The 27,497-nt window shown below is 44.4% G+C and overlaps 1 protein-coding gene and 1 long non-coding RNA gene across 3 annotated transcripts in view; one reads left to right on the plus strand and one right to left on the minus strand.

The window, feature by feature from the left end:
- LOC143808768 (uncharacterized) overlaps nt 1–27,497 on the minus strand; it is a 74,779-nt gene that overhangs the window by 26,980 nt on the left and 20,302 nt on the right. Inside the window, exons 2-3 of one of the 2 annotated variants that reach the window (XM_077291750.1) lie at nt 9,964–10,116; nt 543–612 (exon numbers count right to left, since the gene is read on the minus strand). In XM_077291750.1, the coding sequence (XP_077147865.1) occupies nt 543–612; nt 9,964–10,094 (201 nt within the window). In that variant the 5' untranslated portion in view covers nt 10,095–10,116. Of the gene's footprint in view, nt 1–542; nt 613–2,597; nt 2,624–9,963; nt 10,117–27,497 lie in introns of those variants that run through there. The other variant, XM_077291751.1, reaches the window with a different exon arrangement.
- Nucleotides 15,342–20,525, plus strand: LOC143810229 (uncharacterized). The gene is made up of 3 exons (XR_013222712.1): nt 15,342–16,285; nt 16,402–16,506; nt 19,820–20,525. It is a non-coding gene; the product is annotated as an uncharacterized LOC143810229 (long non-coding RNA).

Here is a 27,497-nt window from a genome sequence, read left to right on the forward strand (position 1 = left end):
ATGATGGTGGCCGGCTCCCTTTAAGCCGGTCTGTGCATAGTGACCTCTGTATTATATTCACACATAATCATTATCTTACAGGAAGCAGAAATATCAACCTCAGACATAGAAGTGTTACCGGTATCCTTCCTCCCAATATCCCTCCTTACAGTGCCAGATATTGCAGATAGACGACCATAACGATGGCCGTGCCGACACTTGTCAGCGCTCGTCACTTGTCAGCGCTCGTCACTTGTCAGCGCTCGTCACTTGTCAGCGCTCCTCACTTGTCAGCGCTCGTCACTTGTCAGCGCTCGTCACTTGTCAGCGCTCGTCACTTGTCAGCGCTCGTCACTTGTCAGCGCTCCTCACTTGTCAGCGCTCGTCACTTGTCAGCGCTCGTCACTTGTCAGCGCTCGTCACTTGTCAGCGCTCCTCACTTGTCAGCGCTCCTCACTTGTCAGCGCTCGTCACTTGTCAGCGCTCCTCACTTGTCAGCGCTCGTCACTTGTCAGCGCTCGTCACTTGTCAGCGCTCCTCACTTGTCAGCGCTCGTCACTTACCACTTTCTTCAGCTCAGATTTCGGCCTTTCCTGTTGATTCTTGATGAAATTTACCTCTCTACTCCTAAATCTGTGAAATAAAAAAATGAGAAATGTTATATCAAAACATTTTCAACCTCTGATATTAAAAATTATGGATAAGCAAATGTCTTACGATCCACCAGCATTCTGAAGAAGATGAGCTGCAGTTTAAAGCATGGAAGCAATAGACTACAATGGAAGCAGATATTAGGATCAGGTATCAAGCATTTCAGTGTCCGTGATCTTACATGAGGGAAAAACAATACGAATGTATAATGGGTTTTTATTTGACTCATGCTCCAATGCTTTGCCAATCTTCCATACTTTACACTGCAGCTTTGGTTGCTCTGTAGAATATAATGCCTATATGGAAGTATATATATATAGCGCTCACTGCCTGGAGGGAAATGCGCACAGACAGCGACCTCTCCTGGAAGTGTGTGATGGGTCACGGTCTGAGAGGTAAAAGGGGCAACTACAACAAATTCTCCAGAGTGGAAACATCTGCGGTGAAACAAAGCTCCAAATATCCAGCACAGACATATATAAAACAACAATGCCAATACCAGAGTAAGCTTATTATATACTATTAAATACTGAAGACAAACATGAGACAGACCCCATTTAGAAAGCTAGGAATAGACTAACATGGCTGCGGTGGATCATATTGTACTCCAGAGTCACTGTGTACATACATTACATTACTGATCCTGAGTTACATCCTGTATTATACTTCAGAGCTGCGCTCACTATTCTGCTGGTGCAGTCACTGTGTACATACATTACATTACTGATCCTGAGTTACATCCTGTATTATACTTCAGAGCTGCGCTCACTATTCTGCTGGTGCAGTCACTGTGTACATACATTACTGATCCTGAGTTACATCCTGTATTATACCCCAGAGCTGCACTCACTATTCTGCTGGTGCAGTCACTGTGTACATACATACATTACTGATCCTGAGTTTCCTCCTGTATTATACCCCAGAGCTGCACTCACTATTCTGCTGGTGCAGTCACTGTGTACATACATTACATTACTGATCCTGAGTTACATCCTGTATTATACCCCAGAGCTGCACTCAATATTCTGCTGGTGCAGTCACTGTGTACATACATTACATTACTGATCCTGAGTTACATCCTGTATTATACCCCAGAGCTGCACTCAATATTCTGCTGGTGCAGTCACTGTGTACATACATTACATTACTGATCCTGAGTTACATCCTATATTATACCCCAGAGCTGCACTCACTATTCTGCTGGTGCAGTCACTGTGTACATACATTACATTACTGATCCTGAGTTACATCCTGTATTATACTCCAGAGCTGCACTCACTATTCTGCTGGTGCAGTCACTGTGTACATACACTACATTACTGATCCGGAGTTACATCCTGTATTATACCCCAGAGCTGCACTCACTATTCTGCTGGTGCAGTCACTATGTACATACATTACATTACTGATCCTGAGTTACGTCTTGTATTATACCCCAGAGCTGCACTCACTATTCTGCTGGTGCAGTCACCGTGTACATACATTACATTACTGATCCTGAGTTACATCCTGTATTATACCCCAGAGCTGCACTCACTATTCTGCTGGTGCAGTCACTGTGTACATACATTACATTACTGATCCTGAGTTACATCCTGTATTATACTCCAGAGCTGCACTCACTATTCTGCTGGTGCAGTCACTGTGTACATACATTACATTACTGATCCTGAGTTACATCCTATATTATACTCCAGAGCTGCACTCACTATTCTGCTGGTGCAGTCACTGTGTACATACATTACATTACTGATCCTGAGTTACCTCCTGTATTATACTCCAGAGCTGCACTCACTATTCTGCTGGTGCAGTCACTGTGTACATACACTACATTACTGATCCGGAGTTACATCCTGTATTATACTCCAGAGCTGTACTCACTATTCTGCTGGTGCAGTCACTGTGTACATACATTACATTACTGATCCTGAGTTACATCCTGTATTATACTCCAGAGCTGCACTCACATGTGTGACATCTCGCAGACAGCTGACAAGTAGGATATAGCAGGAGACTGTAGAATGCGGGGTTATGTGATCTTCTGGTGTGACATGTGCGGTATTGATGTCACTATGATGTGGATATAGCAGATATAATGTTATTATTATGGTCTGTAGTGAACATTTTTGTTGAAGAGAAGTCCCAGCGGTGACCTGCTGAACGGAGCGCCCCATCACCCAGGAGGTCGTTCTTGGATCCAATAGTCAAGGCACTAATTCCACAAGATATATTACTAAACCTTTGGGGACCTCACATACGACTCCTGAATCCCCCACAGCCATGAACATGAGAAGTCAGTTTGTTTCCATCCATTTGTCCACGGAAGCTCCATGCAGTTCTATATGAAGCCTTGCAGATCGTCACCACTAATACTCACCAGATGCATCTAATTTCCTGGTCCTGGAGCCCGGACTCGCAGACGTTAGATCCGGCATGCTGGAATTTCCAGGGGATGTTTTGCACTTTAACTATTTAATAATCAGAACATGCCTAGCGCCAAAGGACATCCAATATGGCGGCTGTTACAGTTCCAACAAAGGCCCAGAAGGTCTGCTACCCAAGTTATTAACATTACAGGTCGACGCCTGACACAAGAAATCTTCCATCATGCTCCATAAGACCTGCAGTAGGTAAGTTTTCCTGATACACAGAGTTTAGGCTTTTGCGCTATCATAAAAAAATTGCCTGGCGCCATTTCACACACTGGTGAAGGCCAAGGAAGGCCATTTTATATTTGTACAGAGACGGAATAGGAGGGATAGAAAAGGTCAAACTCATATTGTGCTGCCCCACTGCAGTGATAGGCTTAGTCTGTAAATAATGCAAAGCTTTAAGTGATGAGGGGTGCAGGACCTGCATAGTCAGTGTGACTATCCTGACTGCAGTAACAGCAGGACCTGCATAGTCAGTGTGACTATCCTGACTGCAGTAACAGCAGGACCTGCATAGTCAGTGTGACTATCCTGACTGCAGTAACAGCACCTTTATAGCAGCCTTTTTTTTATTCTTCATACACAAGAAAGGAGGGGCAGTATTAAACCCCTCAGTGCTATTTTTGCTGCTTTAACAAAATCCTGAATCCAATAAAAATCTCTATAATCCAAAAATGTAAACACAATTTGCTATCTTACAAAGTGTCCGCATTGTAAAAAAATGTTTTTTTGCACACCTGATTGTTGTAATTAGTTCCATTTTAGAGCCATACATGTGGTGACCCAAACAAAGGACCCTGCCGCTTCCTGACTCTGCAGTCAATAGTGGCTCCTGCTTGAGCTGAGATAGCCCTAACCACAGACTGAATGTAGGGAACTTGGACCTATGCGGCCTTAAAGGCCATTAAGCGTTTCATGTTCCCCCTAAAGAACCGGATGGTTGAGAAGAGTGTAAATTACGTACAGAAGGGAAAGTGTGCTGAAATAGAAAGAGTTCCCAGAGTGAGCAAAACAAACCACAAAATACAAAATAAAGGATTAAGTATGCACTGTTAGTGACTGTCACCTACTTCCTAAAAAGAAACAGAAGGTATGTGCAGGGTAAAGAACATAAACTGCAGAGAGATAAACCCTAGCTGGTATTTCACTTACTGGCCATAAACTACAGCAGTATTATTATTATTATTATTATTATTATTATTCATTTTTATAGTGCAATTTATTCCATGGTGCTTTACATGTGAAATGTGAAAAGTATGACTGAATATCCAAATGAGACTATCACCAGCAGGAAATACCAGCAGGGGGAAAGTATATAAAGCTGTACCTGAAAGGTGATAGGGCAGACAAATGAGTAAATGAAAACATCTGTTGCTAGAAAAATTATTTTTAAACCGAAACAACAACATCATAAAACTCAATTAAAACAGCAGTTGCCACTTGTGTGACGGAATGCACAGCAAATAACCTATAAATGCAGTAACAATAATATTATGCATGTAACAGTTCAAATTAATATGGTGGGCATAAATTAACTATATCATAATTGCCTTCATATAAAAGTGTGTGGGTCCCCTAATATTCTGTACCTTAAAGTATTATACTCTTTATGAAAAATTGCACCAAAAAAAATCAAAGTCATACTATGGTACATATTTATAAGGTAATAGCTTTGGTCAGTGATTAAAAATAGATCTTTTTAAAGTGCAAGTGATTTGTAACAGAATTCTCTTGATGGATCAAAATGGGTTGCCTCAAAATGGCATTTAAAGAAAATGTACCTTTTATAGAAAGGGCAAATATTCTCCTATCTATTATAGGGATGTTACCCGTGGTAACTGGGAATCATAGGTATACCAGCATGAGTTAAAAAGTTGAGAGGTGATAACACCAAGGGCAAATGTATTTAATGTGCAAGTGCATAAAAATAAAAGTTAAATTTCTCCCTGTATATGTCTAGTGGCTGTGATTAATTTAAGTATAGGGAACACTGACATATTGGATTGTAAGTATAAAAATTTGCATTACCTATGGATGTAGGATGGACTGAACATGATGCGGACTGCAGCAAGGTTTGTTTGTGCCTCCCTGTGTCCCGACGCGCGTTTTGTGAAGACCTCCTCAGGTATGTTGTTGTGGGTTCTTTTGGACATCTTGAATAAACCATTGCTGCATTCTTGGGGTAATTTTGGTCGACCAGCCATTCCTGAGAAGGTTCACCACTGTTCCATATTATTTGCCATGTGTGGATAATGGCTCTCACTGTGGTTTGTTGGAGTCCAAAAGCTTGGGAAATAGCTTAATAACCTTTTAAAGATGGATAGATTTCAATTACTTTGCTTCTCATTTGTTCCAGAATTTCTTTGGATTGCGGCTTGATGTCTAGCTTTTGAGGATGTTTTAGTCTACTTCAATTGGTCAGGCAGGTCCTATGTAAGTGATTTCTTGATTCAGAACAGGTGTGGCAGTAATAAGGTCTGACTGTGGCTAGGGAATTTGAACTCAGCTTCCTAAAGATGTGATAAAACACAGTTAATTTATGTTTTAAGGGGAGGATGGGGCGATCACCTTTTCGCATGGACAACATATGTGGTAGAAATAAAAACCTTCCATGGAAAAAATGTGAAAGCCACAAACAGCCACAATACCTCCGGCTCTGTTGGTAGTAGCCATCCTAGCAATAGTAGTACCAAACGCAGGTCACACGTGGCTCCTTTGTAGTGGGTGAAGATCAAAAATCACAGCAGGATGATGTACGCCTCCTCCACTTTCTTTGTCTCTGATTGTGTGTCAAGGAAACAACCGTACGCTCCAAGTCATCCCCTAGTTTGCCAACTAAACTCTCACCAGCTCAAGATGTTGGTGGTGCAGTCACTACATCCTCTGGATTTGGCTGTCTTTTCAGAAATGATGGTGTGCACTCAGCCTTCCTGGAAGATACCCAACCACTATTATTTCTTAAAGAAAGGGGTGCCCACTCTCTGATCTCTCGTAGAGTAGAATGTTGGCTGCTCTTTCTACTTGTCTTTGAGCTCCAAAATGTACGTAGATACCTTGAGCAGCAACTATGGGCAAGGACAATCCATGAACTTCACAGCCTCCTGGAATAACACTTGAAGTGCCAATGATGAGCCAATGCATCTGAGACAGGTGGTGAGGACTCCTAGACTGGCAGCTGCATCTCTTTCCACCAGCAGCAGTTGTCTGTTTCCTCCAAAACTTACTCTGAATCCTTCTCAACAGATATGACCCCATACCCAACAACCACAGAGACAAGGTTGATTCCACAGTCTCCCCTCATTCCTTTTAGTCATGCAAGGTAAAGCCCTAAAAATGTATGGGTCCCCAAAAAACATACAAGCAGATCAGCTATTTCTGTACATCAATCTCATGCTGGGTGGCTTCTCATGACCTGTAGCTGGGAATTATCGCAAACTTTCTGACAGCTGTAAGTTGGGCAAAATAACTCATCATACATGCATACCACACCTCCTGATTTTAATTGTACTACATTTCTTTCAGAAATATGCCCAATTGAGGAAGGTGTTGTGACTAGCAATTGTTCTTACGTCGTGAAAAAAGGCAAGAACGGTCTTCCAAAGCGCTACTTGATTTGCACCATGAAAACCCACTGGAATTCAACACCGGAAATGTTGTAGCATCTATGTAAGAAACTTAAAGCTGCAGCGGACTGCACCGTGCAGAAGCCATAGAGGGTGGTTTACTTTGAAATCTGTCTTTGGCAGTTAATAAGGGATATGCGTGTTACCTGTTTATCATGGAAAAACACTCACCAGAGCGCAAGAGCAGATAGAGAAAGAACAACATTGCACATGTGCATCGTCACCCTGTGTCTGTTGGGGACCCTCAAGGTCAATGTTACATGCAGCAGGATTAGGAGGTGGAGGAGAAAGAGCAGAACGAGGAAGAGAAGAGAGAGAAGGCACAGCAGTAGGTTATGTGGAAGAGGCAGGAAACAAGATTGACACGGTGAAAATGACGATGACAATGCTAAACTTGTTATTCAACCATTGCCGCTAGGTGATGAAAATAGAACCAACGGGGTGGTCGTGTCACATGCCATGAATAAGGTCGATGTCGAAATGCGTTGGCTAAATGCTATTTTTTGTCCATAATGCCATAAAGTGCTGTAGTGGTTTACCCCATTATTCCTTTTTTATATATTTTGGACTAATAAACATGTGAAATTTTATCCAAGATGATTGTTTCCCGCTGGATTACGTTCCCTTTTTTTATACTGCAATATATAGTTAAATGGCTTGCTGGTTACCACCAGTTACCATCCGTTTTCACCTAGCCAGACATGTTTGACAAAACTACCGTAATCTGACTGAAACATCACCTTTTAGGATTGCTTAACAATAAAAACAACTTTACTTTGGAACTTGAAAAAGAGATCTGAGGTTTTTTTTACAATTGCATCACATGACTGACTTTGACTATCCAAAAATTAAAGTGAATCTGTCAGCAGGATTGTGCTCAGTAACCTACAGACACTGTCAGATCGGCGCCATTATACTGATTACATTGATACCTGGTGATCAAATTCGTCTTGTGGCTGTTGTTTACTTTACTTTTAGTTTTGAGTTAATGAGATGCTCGTGCTTCGGGGCGGTCTGTGGAGGGGTCATCATGTGGTGCTCTGACTATGTATTCATATTGATGGCATCTGACAAGTCACTGATCCCTCATTGACCTGCCCCCTAGTTTACATACTGAATATTATATATATTGAAAAAAAAAATCACCTTCAGCAGGAAGGCGCCTGCACTGCAGCATGATTGCAATAATAATGTGCATTTGATTCTTTTATTTGCTGGCATAAATACATTTTTTTTTTAAATCTTTCTCAAAATGGCGCTGGCTGCTCCTGCACAGTAATATCTATCGGCGATCAGTATAACAGAGTCAACCTGACACTGTCTGTAGGTTACCAGCACAATCCTGATGACCTTTAGGTAAAAAATGTGATTTTTGTCACCAAGGATTGTGTAGGAGTTGTTTGCTCAACCACTTCATTACATACTGCCCATAGATGGCACAAAAATTCCAAGATAGATAGATAAATGATAGATAGATAGATAGATAGATAGATAGATAGATAGATAGATAGATAGATAGATAGATACAGTGGAGAAATAAGTATTTGATCCCTCGCTGACTTTGTAAGTTTGCCCACTGACAAAGACATGAACAGTCTATAATTTTAATGGAGGGTTAATTTTAACATTGAGAGATAGAATGTCAAAAATAAAATCCAGAAAATCACATTGTATAAATTATATACATTTATTTGCATTTTGCAGTGAGAAATAAGTATTTGATCCCTCTGGCAAACAAGACTTAGTACTTGGTGGTAAAACCCTTGTTGGCAAACCCAGCAGTCAGACGTTTTTTGTAGTTGATGATGGGGTTTCCTCACATGTCAGGAGGAATTTTGCTCCACTCCTCTTTGCAGATCATCTCTAAATCATTAAGATTTTGAGGCTGCTGCTTGGCAACTCGGAGCTTCAACTCCCTCCATAAGTTTTCTATGGGATTACGGTCTGGAGACTGGCTAGGCCACTCCATGACCTTAATGTGCTTCTTTTTGAGCCTCTCCTTTGTTGCCTTGACTGTATGTTTTGGGTCATTGTCTTGCTGGAAGACCCAGCCACGACCTATTTTTAATGTCCTGGCGGAGGGAAGGAGGCTGTCACTTAGGATTTTATGGTACATGGCTCCATTCATTCTCCCACTGATGCGGTGAAGTAGTCCTGTGCCCTTAGCAGAGAAACACCTCCAAAACATAATGTTTCCCCCTCCATGCTTGACAGTGGGGATGGTGTTCTTGGGTCATAGGCTGCATTTCTCTTCCTCCAAACACGGCGAGGTGCGTTAATGCCAAAGACCTCAATTTTTGTCTCATCTGACCCCAGCACCTTCTCCCAGTCACTCACAGAATCATCCAGGTGCTCATTGGTAAACTTCAGACGGGCCGCACATGTGGCTTCTGGAGCAGGGGGACCTTGCGGGCACTGCAGGATTTTAAAGCTTTACGGCGTAATGTGTTACTAATGGTTTTCTTGGTGACTGTGGTCCCAGCTGCCTTGAGATCATTAACAAGTTCCCCTCGTGTAGTTTTAGGCTGATCTGTCACCTTCCTCATGATCAAGAATACCCCACAAGGTGAGATTTTGCATGGTGCCTCAGATCGATGTCGATTGACAGTCATTTTGTATTTCTTCCATTTTCTTACTATTGCCCCAACAGTTGTCTCCTCCTCACCCAGCATCTTACTTATGGTTGTGTAGCCCATTCCAGCTTTGTGCAGGTCTATGATCTTGTCCCTGACATCCTTATAAAGCTCTTTGGTCTTGCCCATGTTGTAGAGGTCAGAGTCTGACTGATTGAGTCTGTGGACAGGAGTATTTTATAAAGGTGACTATGTAAGACAGCTGTCTGTAATGCAGGTAATGAGTTGATTAGGAGTCTAACTGATCTGTAGGAGCCAGAACTCTTAATGGTTGGTAGGGGATCAAATACTTATTTCTCACTGCAAAATGCAAATACATTTATATAATCTATACAATGTGATTTTCTGGATTTTATTTTTGATATTCTATCTCTCAATGTTAACATTAACCTAAAAATTATAGACTGTTCATGTCTTTGACAGTGGGCAAACTTACAAAATCAGCAAGGGATCAAATACTTATTTCCCCCACTGTAGATAATAGATGCATAATAGATAGATAATAGAGAGCTAGATAGATAGATAATAAATAATAAATTATAGATGGATAGATAGATAATAGATGAGAGATAGATAATAGATAAATAGATAAATAGATGAGATGTATAGATAATCTTTGCATTTATCTTTACATGTGTAACCTACTTTTTGCAGAAGGAGCAGGCCAGTACCATTATGGCTGAGACAAGCACTGCATTCACCAGGATGAGCATCAATGAGGCTGCACTGCCCTCTCCATAGATGTCATACAGGAAGTGGTCTGTAGAGGGAGCCATGGAACCACAATCCAGAGACTTTCTGCAGATAAGAGCAAGCATGAGTCAGGAGAAAAAGCCAGACTACAGTGAGCACAGGAGACAGAAGACATGTCAGCAGCAGAGCTGGGGTACAGAGCTGGTGTACAGAGCTGGTGTACAGAGCTGGTGTACAGAGCTGGTGTACAGAGCTGGTGTACAGAGCTGGGGTACAGCACCCAACACTGGGCCAGAACGGAATCTAAAGGAATCTGCATGTCCTATACTACCAATACACAGCAGAATCTCAGCCCCTGCAGACAAGAGGCTCAGAAGAAAAGATACTACTATGCTATGTGTGTATGAGGGTCAGTCCTGTGTGTGAATCCTATGATGCGTTACACCAGAGGACGGCGCAGTGACTGACTGCAGACTTCAACTACAACATAGGAAAACTCGGCACAGAGCTTAGTGGTTACACAGGATACTGAGGCACAGAGCTTAGTGGTTACACAGGATACTGAGGCACAGAGCTTAGTGGTTACACAGGATACTGAGGCACAGAGCTTAGTGGTTACACAGGATACTGAGGCACAGAGCTTAGTGGTTACACAGGATACTGAGGCACAGAGCTTAGTGGTTACACAGGATACTGAGGCACAGAGCTTAGTGGTTACACTGGATACTGAGGCACAGAGCTTGGTGGTTACACAGGATACTGAGGCACAGAGCTTAGTGGTTACACAGGATACTGAGGCACAGAGCTTAGTGGTTACACAGGATACTGAGGCACAGAGCTTAGTGGTTACACAGGATACTGAGGCACAGAGCTTAGTGGTTACACAGGATACTGAGGAACAGAGCTTAGTGGTTACACAGGATACTGAGCCACAGAGCTTAGTGGTTACACTGGATCCTGAGGCACAGAGATTAGTGGTTACACAGGATACTGAGGCACAGAGCTTAGTGGTTACACTGGATACTGAGGCACAGAGCTTGGTGGTTACACTGGATACTGAGGCACAGAGCTTGGTGGTTACACTCAGTACTGAGACACAGAGCTTAGTGGTTACACTCAGTACTGAGACACAGAGCTTAGTGGTTACACTCAGTACTGAGACACGGAGCTTGGTGGTTACACTCAGTACTGAGACACAGAGCTTAGTGGTTACTCAGTACTGAGACACAGAGCTTAGTGGTTACACTCAGTACTGAGACACAGAGCTTAGTGGTTACACTCAGTACTGAGACACGGAGCTTAGTGGTTACACTCAGTACTGAGACACGGAGCTTGGTGGTTACACACAGTACTGAGACACAGAGCTTAGTGGTTACACTCAGTACTGAGACACGGAGCTTGGTGGTTACACACAGTACTGAGACACGGAGCTTAGTGGTTACACTCAGTACTGAGACACAGAACTTAGTGGTTACTCACAGTACTGAGACACAGAGCTTAGTGGTTACACTCAGTACTGAGACACAGAACTTAGTGGTTACTCACAGTACTGAGACACAGAGCTTAGTGGTTACACTCAGTACTGAGACACAGAGCTTGGTGGTTACACACAGTACTGAGACACAGAGCTTAGTGGTTACACTCAGTACTGAGACACAGAACTTAGTGGTTACTCACAGTACTGAGACACAGAGCTTAGTGGTTACACTCAGTACTGAGACACAGAACTTAGTGGTTACTCACAGTACTGAGACACAGAGCTTAGTGGTTACACTCATTACTGAGACACAGAACTTAGTGGTTACTCACAGTACTGAGACACAGAGCTTAGTGGTTACACTCAGTACTGAGACACAGAACTTAGTGGTTACTCACAGTACTGAGACACAGAGCTTAGTGGTTACACTCAGTACTGAGACACAGAACTTAGTGGTTACTCACAGTACTGAGACACAGAGCTTGGTGGTTACACTCAGTACTGAGACACAGAGCTTAGTGGTTACACTCAGTACTGAGACACAGAACTTAGTGGTTACTCACAGTACTGAGACACAGAGCTTAGTGGTTACACTCAGTACTGAGACACAGAACTTAGTGGTTACTCACAGTACTGAGACACAGAGCTTAGTGTTTACACTCAGTACTGAGACACAGAACTTAGTGGTTACTCACAGTACTGAGACACAGAGCTTAGTGGTTACACTCAGTACTGAGACACAGAACTTTGTGGTTACTCACAGTACTGAGACACAGAGCTTAGTGGTTACACTCAGTACTGAGACACAGAGCTTAGTGGTTACACTCAGTACTGAGACACAGAGCTTAGTGGTTACACTCAGTACTGAGACACAGAGCTTGGTGGTTACACTCAGTACTGAGACAGAACTTAGTGGTTACTCACTGTACTGAGACACAGAGCTTAGTGGTTACACTCATTACTGAGACACAGAACTTAGTGGTTACTCACAGTACTGAGACACAGAGCTTAGTGGTTACACTCAGTACTGAGACACAGAGCTTAGTGGTTACTCACAGTACTGGGACACAGAGCTTAGTGGTTACACTCAGTACTGAGACACAGAGCTTAGTGGTTACACTCAGTACTGAGACACGGAGCTTGGTGGTTACACTCAGTACTGAGACACAGAGCTTGGTGGTTACACACAGTACTGAGGCACTCAGTACTGAGACACAGAACTTAGTGGTTACTCACAGTACTGAGACATAGAGCTTAGTGGTTACACTCAGTACTGAGACACAGAGCTTAGTGGTTACACTGGATACTGAGGCACAGAGCTTAGTGGTTACACAGGATACTGAGGCACAGAGCTTAGTGGTTACACAGGATACTGAGGCACAGAGCTTAGTGGTTACACAGGATACTGAGGAACAGAGCTTAGTGGTTACACAGGATACTGAGGCACAGAGCTTAGTGGTTACACTGGATACTGAGGCACAGAGATTAGTGGTTACACAGGATACTGAGGCACAGAGCTTAGTGGTTACACTGGATACTGAGGCACAGAGCTTGGTGGTTACACTGGATACTGAGGCACAGAGCTTGGTGGTTACACTCAGTACTGAGACACAGAGCTTAGTGGTTACACTCAGTACTGAGACACAGAGCTTAGTGGTTACACTCAGTACTGAGACACGGAGCTTGGTGGTTACACTCAGTACTGAGACACAGAGCTTAGTGGTTACTCACAGTACTGAGACACAGAGCTTAGTGGTTACACTCAGTACTGAGACACAGAGCTTAGTGGTTACACTCAGTACTGAGACACGGAGCTTAGTGGTTACACTCAGTACTGAGACACGGAGCTTGGTGGTTACACACAGTACTGAGACACAGAGCTTAGTGGTTACACTCAGTACTGAGACACAGAGCTTGGTGGTTACACACAGTACTGAGACACGGAGCTTAGTGGTTACACTCAGTACTGAGACACGGAGCTTGGTGGTTACACACAGTACTGAGACACAGAGCTTAGTGGTTACACTCAGTACTGAGACACAGAACTTAGTGGTTACTCACAGTACTGAGACACAGAGCTTAGTGGTTACACTCAGTACTGAGACACAGAACTTAGTGGTTACTCACAGTACTGAGACACAGAGCTTAGTGGTTACACTCAGTACTGAGACACAGAACTTAGTGGTTACTCACAGTACTGAGACACAGAGCTTAGTGGTTACACTCAGTACTGAGACACAGAACTTAGTGGTTACTCACAGTACTGAGACACAGAGCTTAGTGGTTACACTCAGTACTGAGACACAGAACTTAGTGGTTACTCACAGTACTGAGACACAGAGCTTAGTGGTTACACTCAGTACTGAGACACAGAACTTAGTGGTTACTCACAGTACTGAGACACAGAGCTTGGTGGTTACACTCAGTACTGAGACACAGAGCTTAGTGGTTACACTCAGTACTGAGACACAGAACTTAGTGGTTACTCACAGTACTGAGACACAGAGCTTAGTGGTTACACTCAGTACTGAGACACAGAACTTAGTGGTTACTCACAGTACTGAGACACAGAGCTTAGTGGTTACACTCAGTACTGAGACACAGAACTTTGTGGTTACTCACAGTACTGAGACACAGAGCTTAGTGGTTACACTCAGTACTGAGACACAGAGCTTAGTGGTTACACTCAGTACTGAGACACAGAGCTTAGTGGTTACACTCAGTACTGAGACACAGAGCTTGGTGGTTACACTCAGTACTGAGACACAGAACTTAGTGGTTACTCACAGTACTGAGACACAGAGCTTAGTGGTTACACTCATTACTGAGACACAGAACTTAGTGGTTACTCACAGTACTGAGACACAGAGCTTAGTGGTTACACTCAGTACTGAGACACAGAACTTAGTGGTTACTCACAGTACTGAGACACAGAGCTTAGTGGTTACACTCAGTACTGAGACACAGAGCTTAGTGGTTACTCACAGTACTGAGACACAGAGCTTAGTGGTTACACTCAGTACTGAGACACAGAGCTTAGTGGTTACACTCAGTACTGAGACACGGAGCTTGGTGGTTACACTCAGTACTGAGACACAGAGCTTGGTGGTTACACACAGTACTGAGGCACTCAGTACTGAGACACAGAACTTAGTGGTTACTCACAGTACTGAGACACAGAGCTTAGTGGTTACACTCAGTACTGAGACACAGAGCTTAGTGGTTACACTCAGTACTGAGACACAGAGCTTGGTGGTTACACTCAGTACTGAGACACAGAACTTGGTGGTTACTCACTGTACTGAGACACAGAACTTGGTGGTTACTCACTGTGCTGAGACACCGAGCTTGGTGGTTACACACTGTACTGAGACACAGAGCTTAGTGGTTACACACTGTACTGAGACACAGAGCTTGGTGGTTACACACATTACTCAGACACAGAACTTGGTGGTTACACACATTACTGAGGCAGATAGCTTGTATTGACTCATTTATTTGGTGGTTACATATAGTATTGAACCACAAAAAACATGGTGGGTACAGCAGAGTAGGTCTAGTGCATAGACAGCATTCTGTCACTAGCCCATCTGATATCAGGGTCACTACTCAACTACAATAAGATCCACTTGAACCACGTATCCTCTTACTGCTATAGCTCAGCACTGATGGGCAATAGCTGCTGCCATCCTGTGCAATGTGCCAGCTTGTTGCATCACTATATGGCCATTCCACTGCGCTCTAATCTCCTTATTATGTCATTACTATTAGAGCAGAACTTGGACATATGAACCCAGACTTATCCATCCTGCATGCTGACTGCTGCTTAAGTACTGCAAACTAGGAACACTACATTACATGCATGTACACATGAAAGATACAAGACATGTAAACCAACTGCATCCATAACATAAGCAGCCAACCCTTGGAGAGGAGTGGAGCCAAATACAGGGCTCATGAGTCTTGGGTATGCCCTTGTTAGTGGCTCGCCATTGTAGACACCCATGTTGTTAAGGAGCTTGTGTGAATAGACGCCTCTCCCCAATAGTCTGCACTGATGGTTACATTGTATCACTGTTTACATTCTGGTGCTGATACAATGTATCCAGTTTACATTTGCATTCTACCACCACAGATTGAGGAAAGGTTCTGGTTACAGCATTGATGATCAATTTCTAAGACATTGATACCTGATCTATGCTTTACAAAATATATAGCGCTCCTTGAAAGTTTGTGAACCCTTCCGAATATTCCATATTTCATACTACATCGTTTTCGTGCTTTATCTGTCCTCTCGTATTTCCGCGCTCTACAGCACAGTATCTAACACTTTCCTATCCATAGACGACCTTCAGTCTAATTCTCCTGGTGGATGAATAGAATGACAGAATCCAGTGTAGACTGACATCTGGGGGAACAATATACAGATGATAGAGGAAGGTATTCAACCCCACAAGGAAAGAAGCTTGGTGAAGGTCATTCTCCCGACCTTGAGGTTGTTTAGCTCGGCTTTCTCCTGTCTCTTATCAGCAAAGAGGGAAAAACTAAATAATGAAAAGTTTCCTCTTAGCATTTATGGGTTTGTCTTCCTTGTTTCTCAGCTGATGGTGACTTTTCTCGTTCCGTATCTGAGCCCGCGCTGCCAGAACCATTCATGACTCTACAGCATCCTGTAACTACGGTCTGAAAAGTTCGACTGGATTTCAGAAATATCATTCACTCTGCAGAAACGTGCAAAAAAGGGGCAAAAACGCAGTGTGTGAGCAAGACCTTACTGATCTCCACCACCGGCTCTAGGTACATAACTATATGATAAGTGACGACTCTGCCGCTGCGGTGAGGTGAAGAACATCCTTCCTTACATCAGACCAGATGGGAAAACTTTGATGTTCTCTGTTTTCTTATCATTGCAGCAGATCTGGATATTTACACATTCTGTGAATTTTTGAAGATTATATCAGACTCCTTACATAGAGTAAGAGGAAAGAAAGAAAACAACCGGCAACGAAAAGTCTCAAGTAGGAAACAGTAACAATTATTTCCCTGTACAATAATCTATTAAAACAGTGCGTCATCCACAGATCCCCCATAACAGTGCGTCATCCACAGATCCCCCATAACAGTGCGTCATCCACAGATCCCCCATAACAGTGCGTCATCCACAGATCCCCCATAACAGTGCGTCATCCACAGATCCCCCATAACAGTGCATCATCCACAGATCCCCCATAACAGTGCGTCATCCACAGATCCCCCATAACAGTGCGTCATCCACAGATCCCCCATAACAGTGCGTCATCCACAGATCCCACATAACAGTGCGTCATCCACAGATCCCCCATAACAGTGCATCATCCACAGATCCCCCATAACAGTGCGTCATCCACAGATCCCCCATAACAGTGCGTCATCCACAGATCCCCCATAACAGTGCATCATCCACAGATCTCCATAACAGTGTGTCATCCACAGATCCCCCATAACAGTGCATCATCCACAGATCCCCCATAACAGAGAGTCATCCACAGATCCCCCATAACAGTGCGTCATCCACAGATCCCCCGTAACAGTGCATCATCCACAGATCCCCCATAACAGTGCGTCATCCACAGATCCCCCATAACAGTGCGTCATCCACAGATCCCCCATAACAGTGTATCATCCACAGATCCCCATAACAGTGCGTCATCCACAGATCCCACATAACAGTGCGTCATCCACAGATCCCCATAACAGTGCGTCATCCACAGATCCCCATAACAGTGCGTCATCCACAGATCCCCCATAACAGTGCGTCATCCACAGATCCCCATAACAGTGCGTCATCCACAGATCCCCATAACAGTGCGTCATCCACAGATCCCCATAACAGTGCGTCATCCACAGATCCCCCATAACAGTGTGTCATCCACAGATCCCCATAACAGTGCGTCATCCACAGATCCCCCATAACAGTGCGTCATCCACAGATCCCCATAACAGTGCGTCATCCACAGATCCCCATAACAGTGCGTCATCCACAGATCCCCCATAACAGTGCGTCATCCACAGATCCCCCATAACAGCGCGTCATCCACAGATCCTCCATAACAGTGCGTCATCCACAGATCCCACATAACAGTGCGTCATCCGCAGATCCCCCATAACAGTGCGTCCTCCACATATCCCCATAACAGTGCATCATCCACAGATCCCCCATAACAGTGCGTCATCCACAGATCCCACATAACAGTGCGTCATCCACAGATCCTCCATAACAGTGCGTCATCCACAGATCCCCCATAACAGTGCGTCATCCACAGATCCCCATAACAGTGCGTCATCCACAGATCCTCCATAACAGTGCATCATCCACAGATCCCCATAACAGTGCGTCATCCACAGATCCCCCATAACAGTGCGTCATCCACAGATCCTCCATAACAGTGCGTCATCCACAGATCCCCATAACAGTGCGTCATCCACAGATCCCCCATAACAGTGCGTCATCCACAGATCCTCATAACAGTGCGTCATCCACAGATCCCCATAACAGTGCGTCATCCACAGATCCCCATAACAGTGCGTCATCCACAGATCCCCCATAACAGTGCATCATCCACAGATCCCCCATAACAGTGCGTCATCCACAGATCCCCCATAACAGTGCGTCATCCACAGATCCCCCATAACAGTGCGTCCTCCACAGATCCCCCATAACAGTGCGTCATCCACAGATCCCCCATAACAGTGCGTCATCCACAGATCCCCATAACAGTGCATCATCCACAGATCCCCCATAACAGTGCGTCATCCACAGATCTCCATAACAGTGCGTCATCCACAGATCCCCCATAACAGTGCATCATCCACAGATCCCCCATAACAGAGAGTCATCCACAGATCCCCCATAACAGTGCATCATCCACAGATCCCCCATAACAGAGAGTCATCCACAGATCCCCCATAACAGTGCATCATCCACAGATCCCCCGTAACAGTGCGTCATCCACAGATCCCCCATAACAGTGCGTCATCCACAGATCCCCCATAACAGTGCGTCATCCACAGATCCCCCATAACAGTGCGTCATCCACAGATCCCCATAACAGTGCGTCATCCACAGATCCCCCATAACAGCGCGTCATCCACAGATCCCCCATAACAGTGCGTCATCCACAGATCCCCCATAACAGTGCGTCATCCACAGATCCCCCATAACAGTGTGTCATCCACAGATCCCCCATAACAGTGCGTCATCCACAGATCCCCCATAACAGTGTGTCATCCACAGATCCCCCATAACAGCGCATCATCCACAGATCCCCCATAACAGAGCATCATCCACAGATCCCCCATAACAGAGCGTCATCCACAGATCCTCCATAACAGTACATCTTCCACAGATCCCCCATAACAGTGCGTCATCCACAGATCCCCATAACAGTGCATCATCCACAGATCCCCCATAACAGTGCGTCATCCACAGATCCCCCATAACAGTGCGTCATCCACAGATCCCCATAACAGTGCATCATCCACAGATCCCCCATAACAGTGCGTCATCCACAGATCCCCATAACAGTGCGTCATCCACAGATCCCCCATAACAGTGCGTCATCCACAGATCCTCCATAACAGAGCATCATCCACAGATCCCCATAACAGTGCGTCATCCACAGATCCCCCATAACAGTGCGTCATCCACAGATCCACCATAACAGTGCATCATCCACAGATCCCCCATAACAGTGCGTCATCCACAGATCCCCATAACAGTGCGTCATCCACAGATCCCCATAACAGTGCATCATCCACAGATCCCCATAACAGTGCATCATCCACAGATCTCCCATAACAGCGCGTCATCCACAGATCCTCCATAACAGAGCATCATCCACAGATCCCCATAACAGTGCGTCATCCACAGATCCCCCATAACAGTGCGTCATCCACAGATCCCCATAACAGTGCGTCATCCACAGATCCCCCATAACAGTTCGTCATCCACAGATCCCCCATAACAGTGCGTCATCTGAAGATTCCTTTTATTAGTCTCCCTCGGTCTCTTGCACCTGCGATCACTTGTACTGTGCTGTGTAGTGTAGTATTGCGGTATGTTGTGAAGTGTCGGTGTGTCTGTACCGCTCTATTATAAGGCTCAGCCACATAGAGGGAGTACAAACATGGCAGACACGGCTTCAGCTCAGGGTTAGTCAGTGTCGCTCGCCGATACCTGAGATGCTGAAGGTGAGAGAATGTGAGCGATGCCATGGCGGGGGGTTAGCGCTGATTGCTGAATGCTGATGGACCGGTTTGTTGTATTTTCTGTAAGATAATTGTGTTTTATAGAATTTTACAGGATCCTAGAATGTTTCGTGGTTTCAAGGATGAAGGTAGATGAAGTCCATCGAGCGCAACCTGTATCCTGACACATTGAGTACAAGGCCGGGGTCACACTACCGTAGAATATGGGCGAGTGCTGTGCGAGAAAACATCACATAGCGCTAGGACCAGTGTTAATCTATGGGGCAGCTCATATCAGCATTTAATTTCTCTGCCATATTCAGCGTGCGTGTAAAATCACTGCATGCTGCGCTTGTCACCGAGACTTGGCCGAGACTCACCAATGTAAGCCTATGGGTGCAAGAAAAAAAAAGCACGGCACTCAGACCATGCTGTCCTGTCTGATTATTACACACCGGTGTCCTTTGAAAAGCCGGTAACTCATCTGCCGCATACAGTAAAATCACACTGACAGGTTAGTATAGAATAGATATATACACATAGACTACATAGATATATAGATGTCAGTGACACATATACATACAGTATATATGTATATATATTACATAGATAGATAGAAGAAAAGCTGGTAATTCATCTGCCGCGTTCTGTAAAATCACTGCAGGAGTCGACAGAATAGAATAGATAAATTCACATAGAATAGATAGATATATAGATGTCAGTGACAAATGCAATTAGCCTTTAATTAATAGCCTGGGAAGATCCATGGATATTGCCCCCTTCCCAGGCTATAAACATCTGCCCCCAGCCGTCGGCTTTCCCTCTGCTGATTAAAAAAATTGCGCAGGATCCCACACCATTTTTTTTCCAAAAAATTATCTTTTATTAATTAAATACATGTCCAGTAATTTGCACACACACTGTACTAATTGTATTTGTCACTGACATCTTTATATCTATCTATTCTATGTGTGTATTTACTGTATGTAATCCATCTCTTCTATCCTGTCGGCTCCTGCTCTGATTTTACAGCACACGGCAGATGAATTACCGGCTTTTCTTTTATCTATCTATGTAATATAAATTTATATATATGTACAGTATGTGTCTGACATCTATATATCTATGTATTCCATGTGTATATATCTATTCTAACCCATCATGTTGTGATTATACTGTACGCGCACATGAATTGCCGGCTTTTCTATCTATTATATATATGTGTGTGTTTTGACGAATATTTCCTTTGAAAATGATGTGTAAATGACATAGAGAATTCCTCTATGTCAGAGCTCATTGTCACGGATCACACCGTGCTGCCACCAATGTCACGGATCCCACCGTATATGCCAGGTATCCCACCAATCTGTCACAGTTCACAGGGAAGATACCTGTATTATCCCCACTATTCACACCAATTTGTCACAAACCGGGGTTGTTTGGTTGCACCTGGTTCCTTCTGTAGGTGATTTATCTATATCCCACTTCCCAGTTCCGCTTTGGGACTTGCAGCTCTCTGGCGTCCCCTTACCCTCAGGTCAGTCAGGGTACAGCACCTAGGGTAGTTAGTCACCAGAAGGGCTGCCTGATATGTACTGGCTATTGGGCACGCTGCAGCGAGGGCGATTGTAATAATTATAGGGGATAACTCAGGAGACTCTTTGCGTGGAACAAGACAACTACAGGACACAGTTTTATAAGTGGTAAAGTCTATATTATCACACGGTGATTCAAACAGGTGCAGAGAGAAACTCAAGTCCACAACACTTGGTGCAAATATTAAACGCAGCTTAGCAGTCTTCAGAGAAAAATGCAATCAAGCAGAAAGTCTATGAAGCACAGTTATTCTTGAGGAAACTTGACACGAATAAATCCTTGTCTTAGTCCAGACACAGATAGATATGCTTATAAGGCAGTTCAAATCATATCTTAGCTCAACCAGGGAGGCCTGGTTAATAGTCTCAGGTTATTGTAGCAGCGGCTACGGCTTACATGTCCAGCAAATGCAGGTGGAAGTAAACACGAGCAGCAGATGAAAGAGGATTACTGGAAACTGGTGTATGCAGCAGGAACTCAGAGCAGAGTAGCAGGATCACCACACAGGTTCACAGGAGCAGGTGTATAGCCAGGGAGTAATCAGAGGTCAGGAGCTGGATGCAAGGCAGAATACTCTAGCACAGACTGAAGGCTGGGGTGGCGTTTTATAGCAGGAAGACACAGTGCACATGAGACCAAAGACGCCATCTTGGAAAAGGGCAGTAATGCACAAAAGGTAAAAAAGTCCTGACAGCGATATAACTACTCCCACTCAGGCGGGAACAATAATTATCAACGCCGCCGTCGCTACAAAGCCTCCCAAACGCACAGAACAAAGTATGCTGCCACCAGCTCCGATTGTCCAAGGATTAGCGGGTCCGGACCCAACCCAAATCAGTAGCATAATTCACCTCAGAGGATGCAACAGTTTGTTTAGAGCATGGAGAGACAAGCTAGTAAATGTATATTTTACTCCAAAAAAAAAGGTAGGCAGTGCTTACAAGGTATAAGAATGATATTATAAAGAAGAGAAAATCATGTGTACAATACAAATTACAAATAAAATGGGATTAAAATTGAAAAGAACACTTACAGGTCATTCAGATCATTTGATATCATCATGGCGGCCGTGGGCTTTGTTGGATGATTCTTGCCCCTGACAAAGCCACTCTTGTTGCGACACGCGTTGGGCTGAGTGCCCCCCGTATTTCTTGCTTGCATACACTCTGGTCATGCTCTTGAGCTGAGGTTTCCTCCTATTCCACCATTGTTCATAGCATATGACAGCTTTATCTGAGCGTCACATGTGGTCATAGGTATATTTGAACTGTTGCCTATGGCAATTTTTTCTTACCTTCATGGGGTCATAATGTAGGGAGCTTTGATAGAGAGTAGCCTCTCTTCCTTGGTGGTTTTTGGGTATGTCTTGATGAACTCATTATTTGTGCTATTTTTAGCACCTTGGTTATGATTTATATTTTCTCAACATACCCTATGATAAATTGTGTTGGAGTTTTCCTTCATGGGATTTCATTGAGGCCATGATCCATTCCATTTCTCTGCCCCAGGTGGGTTGGGATAAAGCATTCATAACTTAGATGGTAAAGCCTACGTATAAGATTTATTTCATGCTACTTATCTTTATCACATCTTGTTAGATTACTGGTCTTCATTATTACTAACTGTTGACCTATTGTTCAGGTCTCCCACCTTTCTTCGTTCAGGCCTTTGGGGAATGCATTAGAATGGTGCATTAAGACCTTTTCTCATTTAGAATATTTGTTAATTTTCAACACATTGCTGAGATATTGTATCCTTCAAACCACGGCTCCAGCAGCAGTTTGCATTTCGGCTTATATGTATATTGTATCCAACCAGGTTATATCACGTTTTCAATATCCAGAGTGTATCTTTATTTAGCACAATCAGGTGCCTTATTTGTGATAGCGTCATTGATATATGGGGGAAAACCCCAATAGGGGGCACGTGTCATTGTTTTAAAATGTTTAATCTATTGTTTAGTGTGTTTTTGGACTCTAATAAAATGTGTTATCTTCTAATGATTGTTTGGTGGTCCCTGGTTCATAGTATGTTTCTTTTTTCTTTGTGTATAGGATGCACACATCTAGATGCATATCACATCTGTACGCAGCTAGACCCCGGACACAAAGACTCTGCAAGAATGCTCTCTCTCTAAGGGTACTGTCACACAGTACCATTTTGATCGCTACGACGGCACGATCCGTGACGTCGCAGCGATCGTATGATTATCGCTCCAGCGTCGTAGACTGCGGTCACACGTTGCAATCACGGCGCTGGAGCGATGCCGAAGTCCCCGGTAACCAGGGTAAACATCGGGTAACTAAGCGCAGGGCCGCGCTTAGTAACCCGATGTTTACCGTGGTTACCAGCGTAAACGTAAAAAAATCAAACAGCACATACTTACATTCCGGTGTCTGTCCCCGGCGTTCTGCTTCTCTCCACTGTCATAGCCGGAAAGCGAGCACAGCGGTGACGTCAGACGTCACCGCTGTGCTCGCTTTCTGGCTGGCCGGCGCTCACACTGCAGAGAAGCTGAGACGCCGGAGGACAGACACCGGAATGTGAGTATGTACTGTTTGGTTTTTTTACGTTTACGCTGGTAACCACGGTAAACATCGGGTTACTAAGCGCGGCCCTGCGCTTAGTTACCCGATGTTTACCCTGGTTACAAGCGAACACATCGCTGGATCGCTGTCACACACAACGATCCAGCGATGTCAGCGGGTGATCAAGCGACGAAAGAAAGTTCCATACGATCTGCTACGACGTACGATTCTCAGCAGGATCCCTGATCGCTGCTGCGTGTCAGACACTGCGATATCGTAACGATATCGCTAGAACGTCACGAATCGTACCGTCGTAGCGATCAAAATGGTACTGTGTGACAGTACCCTAAGGCATTCCTAGCCCTAAACCCAGGCACTCCCCTGTGGTGACATCACTTAGAGGCTGACACCTCCCTTTTACTTAGAATCTGAAAACTATTTTTATGCATATCTCGCTGTAGGAATCTCGTATCCGGACTACACCAGGTTCCCGGGGTGCACCACGTTGGAGCGATTCTTTTAAGTGTAAGCACGGCGTAATTACATGAACCGCTTAGGGAGAAATCCATGCTTTGCCCTCGTTGCGTTTAGCTGCTAGCGCTTTCGGTGAGTGATAGATCTATTGATGGACATTCGGAATATATAATTCTTATATCCCTAGCCTGGATCGGTGCCACTATATATCAAATTAATAGAACAAAGAATCTTAACAAAGAAAGTACCAGTTTTGGCCAGTATTCGATGGGAGGGGAGAATGAGGAGTCTAGGTAGAATTGTCTGCCAAGCATAGAGCTATAAAAATTCTTTTGGTGGGAGGGAAAATGAGGGGTTTTGGATTGCACACACACAAGCAGCAGGCAGAGTGAGAAGAGGTGGGGTCGAAATGGCCTGCAGCGTGTCTTGTAAAGTTAGGTAGATACTCAAACATGGCATATTCACATCATCGTGACACTCATGTTAAAACCGCGCTGCAATCAGATGTAAATCAGATGCTAGTTGTGAAAAATCAGATTGTACTCGCATAACACTTATTACATTACACTCATGCGACTCTCGGCAGTGAGACTCGGACCGATTAATCATACATTTAGTGTGACTCAGGCCTAAGATGGTTCCTTTCGCAGACATCAAGGAAAGATCTTAATTTTGGAATAAAAACACAAAATAGCATCAGTATAACACATTACTACAAGATGCTACCACCCAATGATTCTGGAGGAGGACCCGTCACTACATCAAGTGTCCAGTTTTGCTCTTATTTTATTCTTGTTGCCCCCCTGACTTTGTCGTTCTCTTCTGTTAGTAAACCCGCCATACTACTCTAGAGATATGAGCTTTTTTTCAATTCAATGAAACTTTTTGCTCTCGGGATTCCTCAGGGGCAGGTCTTTATTCTGCTCTTTATAATTGCCCTGTGTGCCACGCCCATAAAATTAAGCAATACCTGAAGGACCGTATCTCTGGGAAAAAAAAACAGAAGGGAGCAGAGGAAATAAAAGAAGGGCAAAAAAACTGGAGACATTTTACTTGGTGGAAGTTTCTCTGTAAATTGCATTGATCAATATAGTTTTGCAGTTGGGTCCATCAGCGGGAACTGACAAAAATTATCTTATGTGCATGGTGAGGAATTATTCCTAGGGGGGGCAGAGGTGGTATTTGGTATAAGTGGGGGTTCATATTCCAGTCTGCCAAATAAATGGACGCCATTGTTATAAATAGTACATGATAAATTCTGTGTGTATGAATGGTGACAAGTAGTGATGAGCAAGTTTGTTCAGAAAACGATCGCCAAACATAAATTCGGCACGAATATGGAACATTCAGATTCATGATAGGAAAACTGAGCAAAATTTTATAAAATCAGTCAAAATGGGTAATTTTTGGTACAAAGTTCGGGAAAATATTTGCGTTGCCCCAAGCGTATTTTCAGCACGTTGGCTATGATAATGGTGGTGTATCAGAGGCGCAGCGTTCTTGTAAACAGTGTGAGATAGTGCTCACCCCATGTGTTGGGGGACACTTGCTTGGCAACGGGATACACTCAGACAGGCACGGTTTTTCATTTAAACAGTCTATGTGGTTTATTATATTCTCAGCATAAACCACTGTAGGCCATGTTACATGTCACAGACCTCACATAGCCCTTAGGCTACGTTCACATTTGCGTTGTGCGCCGCAGCATCGGCGACGCAACGCACAACGCACACAAAAACGCAGCAAAACGCACGCTAAAACGCTGCGTTTTGCGACGCATGCGTCCCTTTTGGCCGAAAGTTGGACGCAAAAAAAATGCAACTTGTTGCGTTCTCTGCGCCAAACGCTTGCGGCCATGCGTCGCAAAACGCAGCACAACGCATGTCCATGCGCCCCCATGTTAAATATAGGGGCGCATGACGCATGTGAATGTGAACGTAGACTTAGCACTTCATCATATACGGCTTTGAAACGCAGTCACTAACCATGCTGGACATTACTCCATCCAGTTACCATGGGAGACCGCACAGTTCATAGAACACAATAAGCACCAACAGTCTGTGGAGGTACCTTACGGGAGCTCCTGCTCCACGTGCTGACTCCTAGTCAGTCCTCTCTCCTGGGGAAACTGCCTTACGGGTTCACCAACTTGCCTGGCAGGCACACATCAGTCAGTCCAGACCCACTGAAGGACAGTAGCTTCCCCACACAGCAGCTGTCACAGGCTCTGCAGGTCCTTGGCCTCACCAGGTGCTCTTCAAGGATTCCGGTCCTCATTCTGGACCTCCCAACACCAAGGACTCTACAGTGTGCTGTTCAGAACGTCCATCCCCACTTGGGACCGTCCAACACACAGGCCACCAGGTGCCAAAGCCCCACCACTTGCTATTCAGGAAGTTAGCACTCCCAACACATAGGCTTCCAGGACCTTCCAGCACAGAACCATTCAGGTCCATACTCAGAGACATGTGACCCACTCCCTGGTCACATTACATACTTGTAACCACTCCCCTAGGTGGGATTGTGTGTGTAGCTAGTTCAACCCACCAGGCCCTGCTCTTAGAACTAGCCCTGCCAGCCTCCCTTCACAATTACTTCTGGGATTACAGGTCCCAAAACAACCTTACTTCAGGCTGACTGTGCAGAGTGTCTTCCTCTGCAACACACATACCGGCCATTCACCACAGTTATGCCTGTGACTGCCATGCATTCCTATGGCCTCAATACGCCTCCATGCGTATTCTGGGGAGACCATGCAGCGGCCCCTACCTGTAACAGGGGTCACTGCATCACAACAGTCATTTTTTCCTAACTTTGTGTGCGCATTGTGGCTAGCCAATCAGGGTGCAGAAAACACCCACAATGTCCTGACACAAAGGCTTGTGTAATTGGTTGCTGAAATCACATGTCCCTCTCCATATAAATAGTGGACATCTCCTTTTAGCTCCATTTTGACACTGCAACAGCGCAGAGTCTTCTCCTGACGCTGGCACTGTTAGCAGCAAGATTTTAGCTAGTTTGTCATTTTCTTCGGTTGAAATTAAGCTGTCTGCAGATCTCATGCACATAACCCAAAAAAAATTATCTGTTCTTAGTGTCATACAGTAAGGGACCTGGCTTTAAAATAGTTTGCAGCATCTAGTGTGTTATAGAGGCCTGACCCAGAGGCCACAAAAAAATCTTCT

Source organism: Ranitomeya variabilis, chromosome 2, assembly GCF_051348905.1.
Source record: "Ranitomeya variabilis isolate aRanVar5 chromosome 2, aRanVar5.hap1, whole genome shotgun sequence".
In the NCBI taxonomy this organism is placed as follows: domain Eukaryota; kingdom Metazoa; phylum Chordata; class Amphibia; order Anura; family Dendrobatidae; genus Ranitomeya; species Ranitomeya variabilis.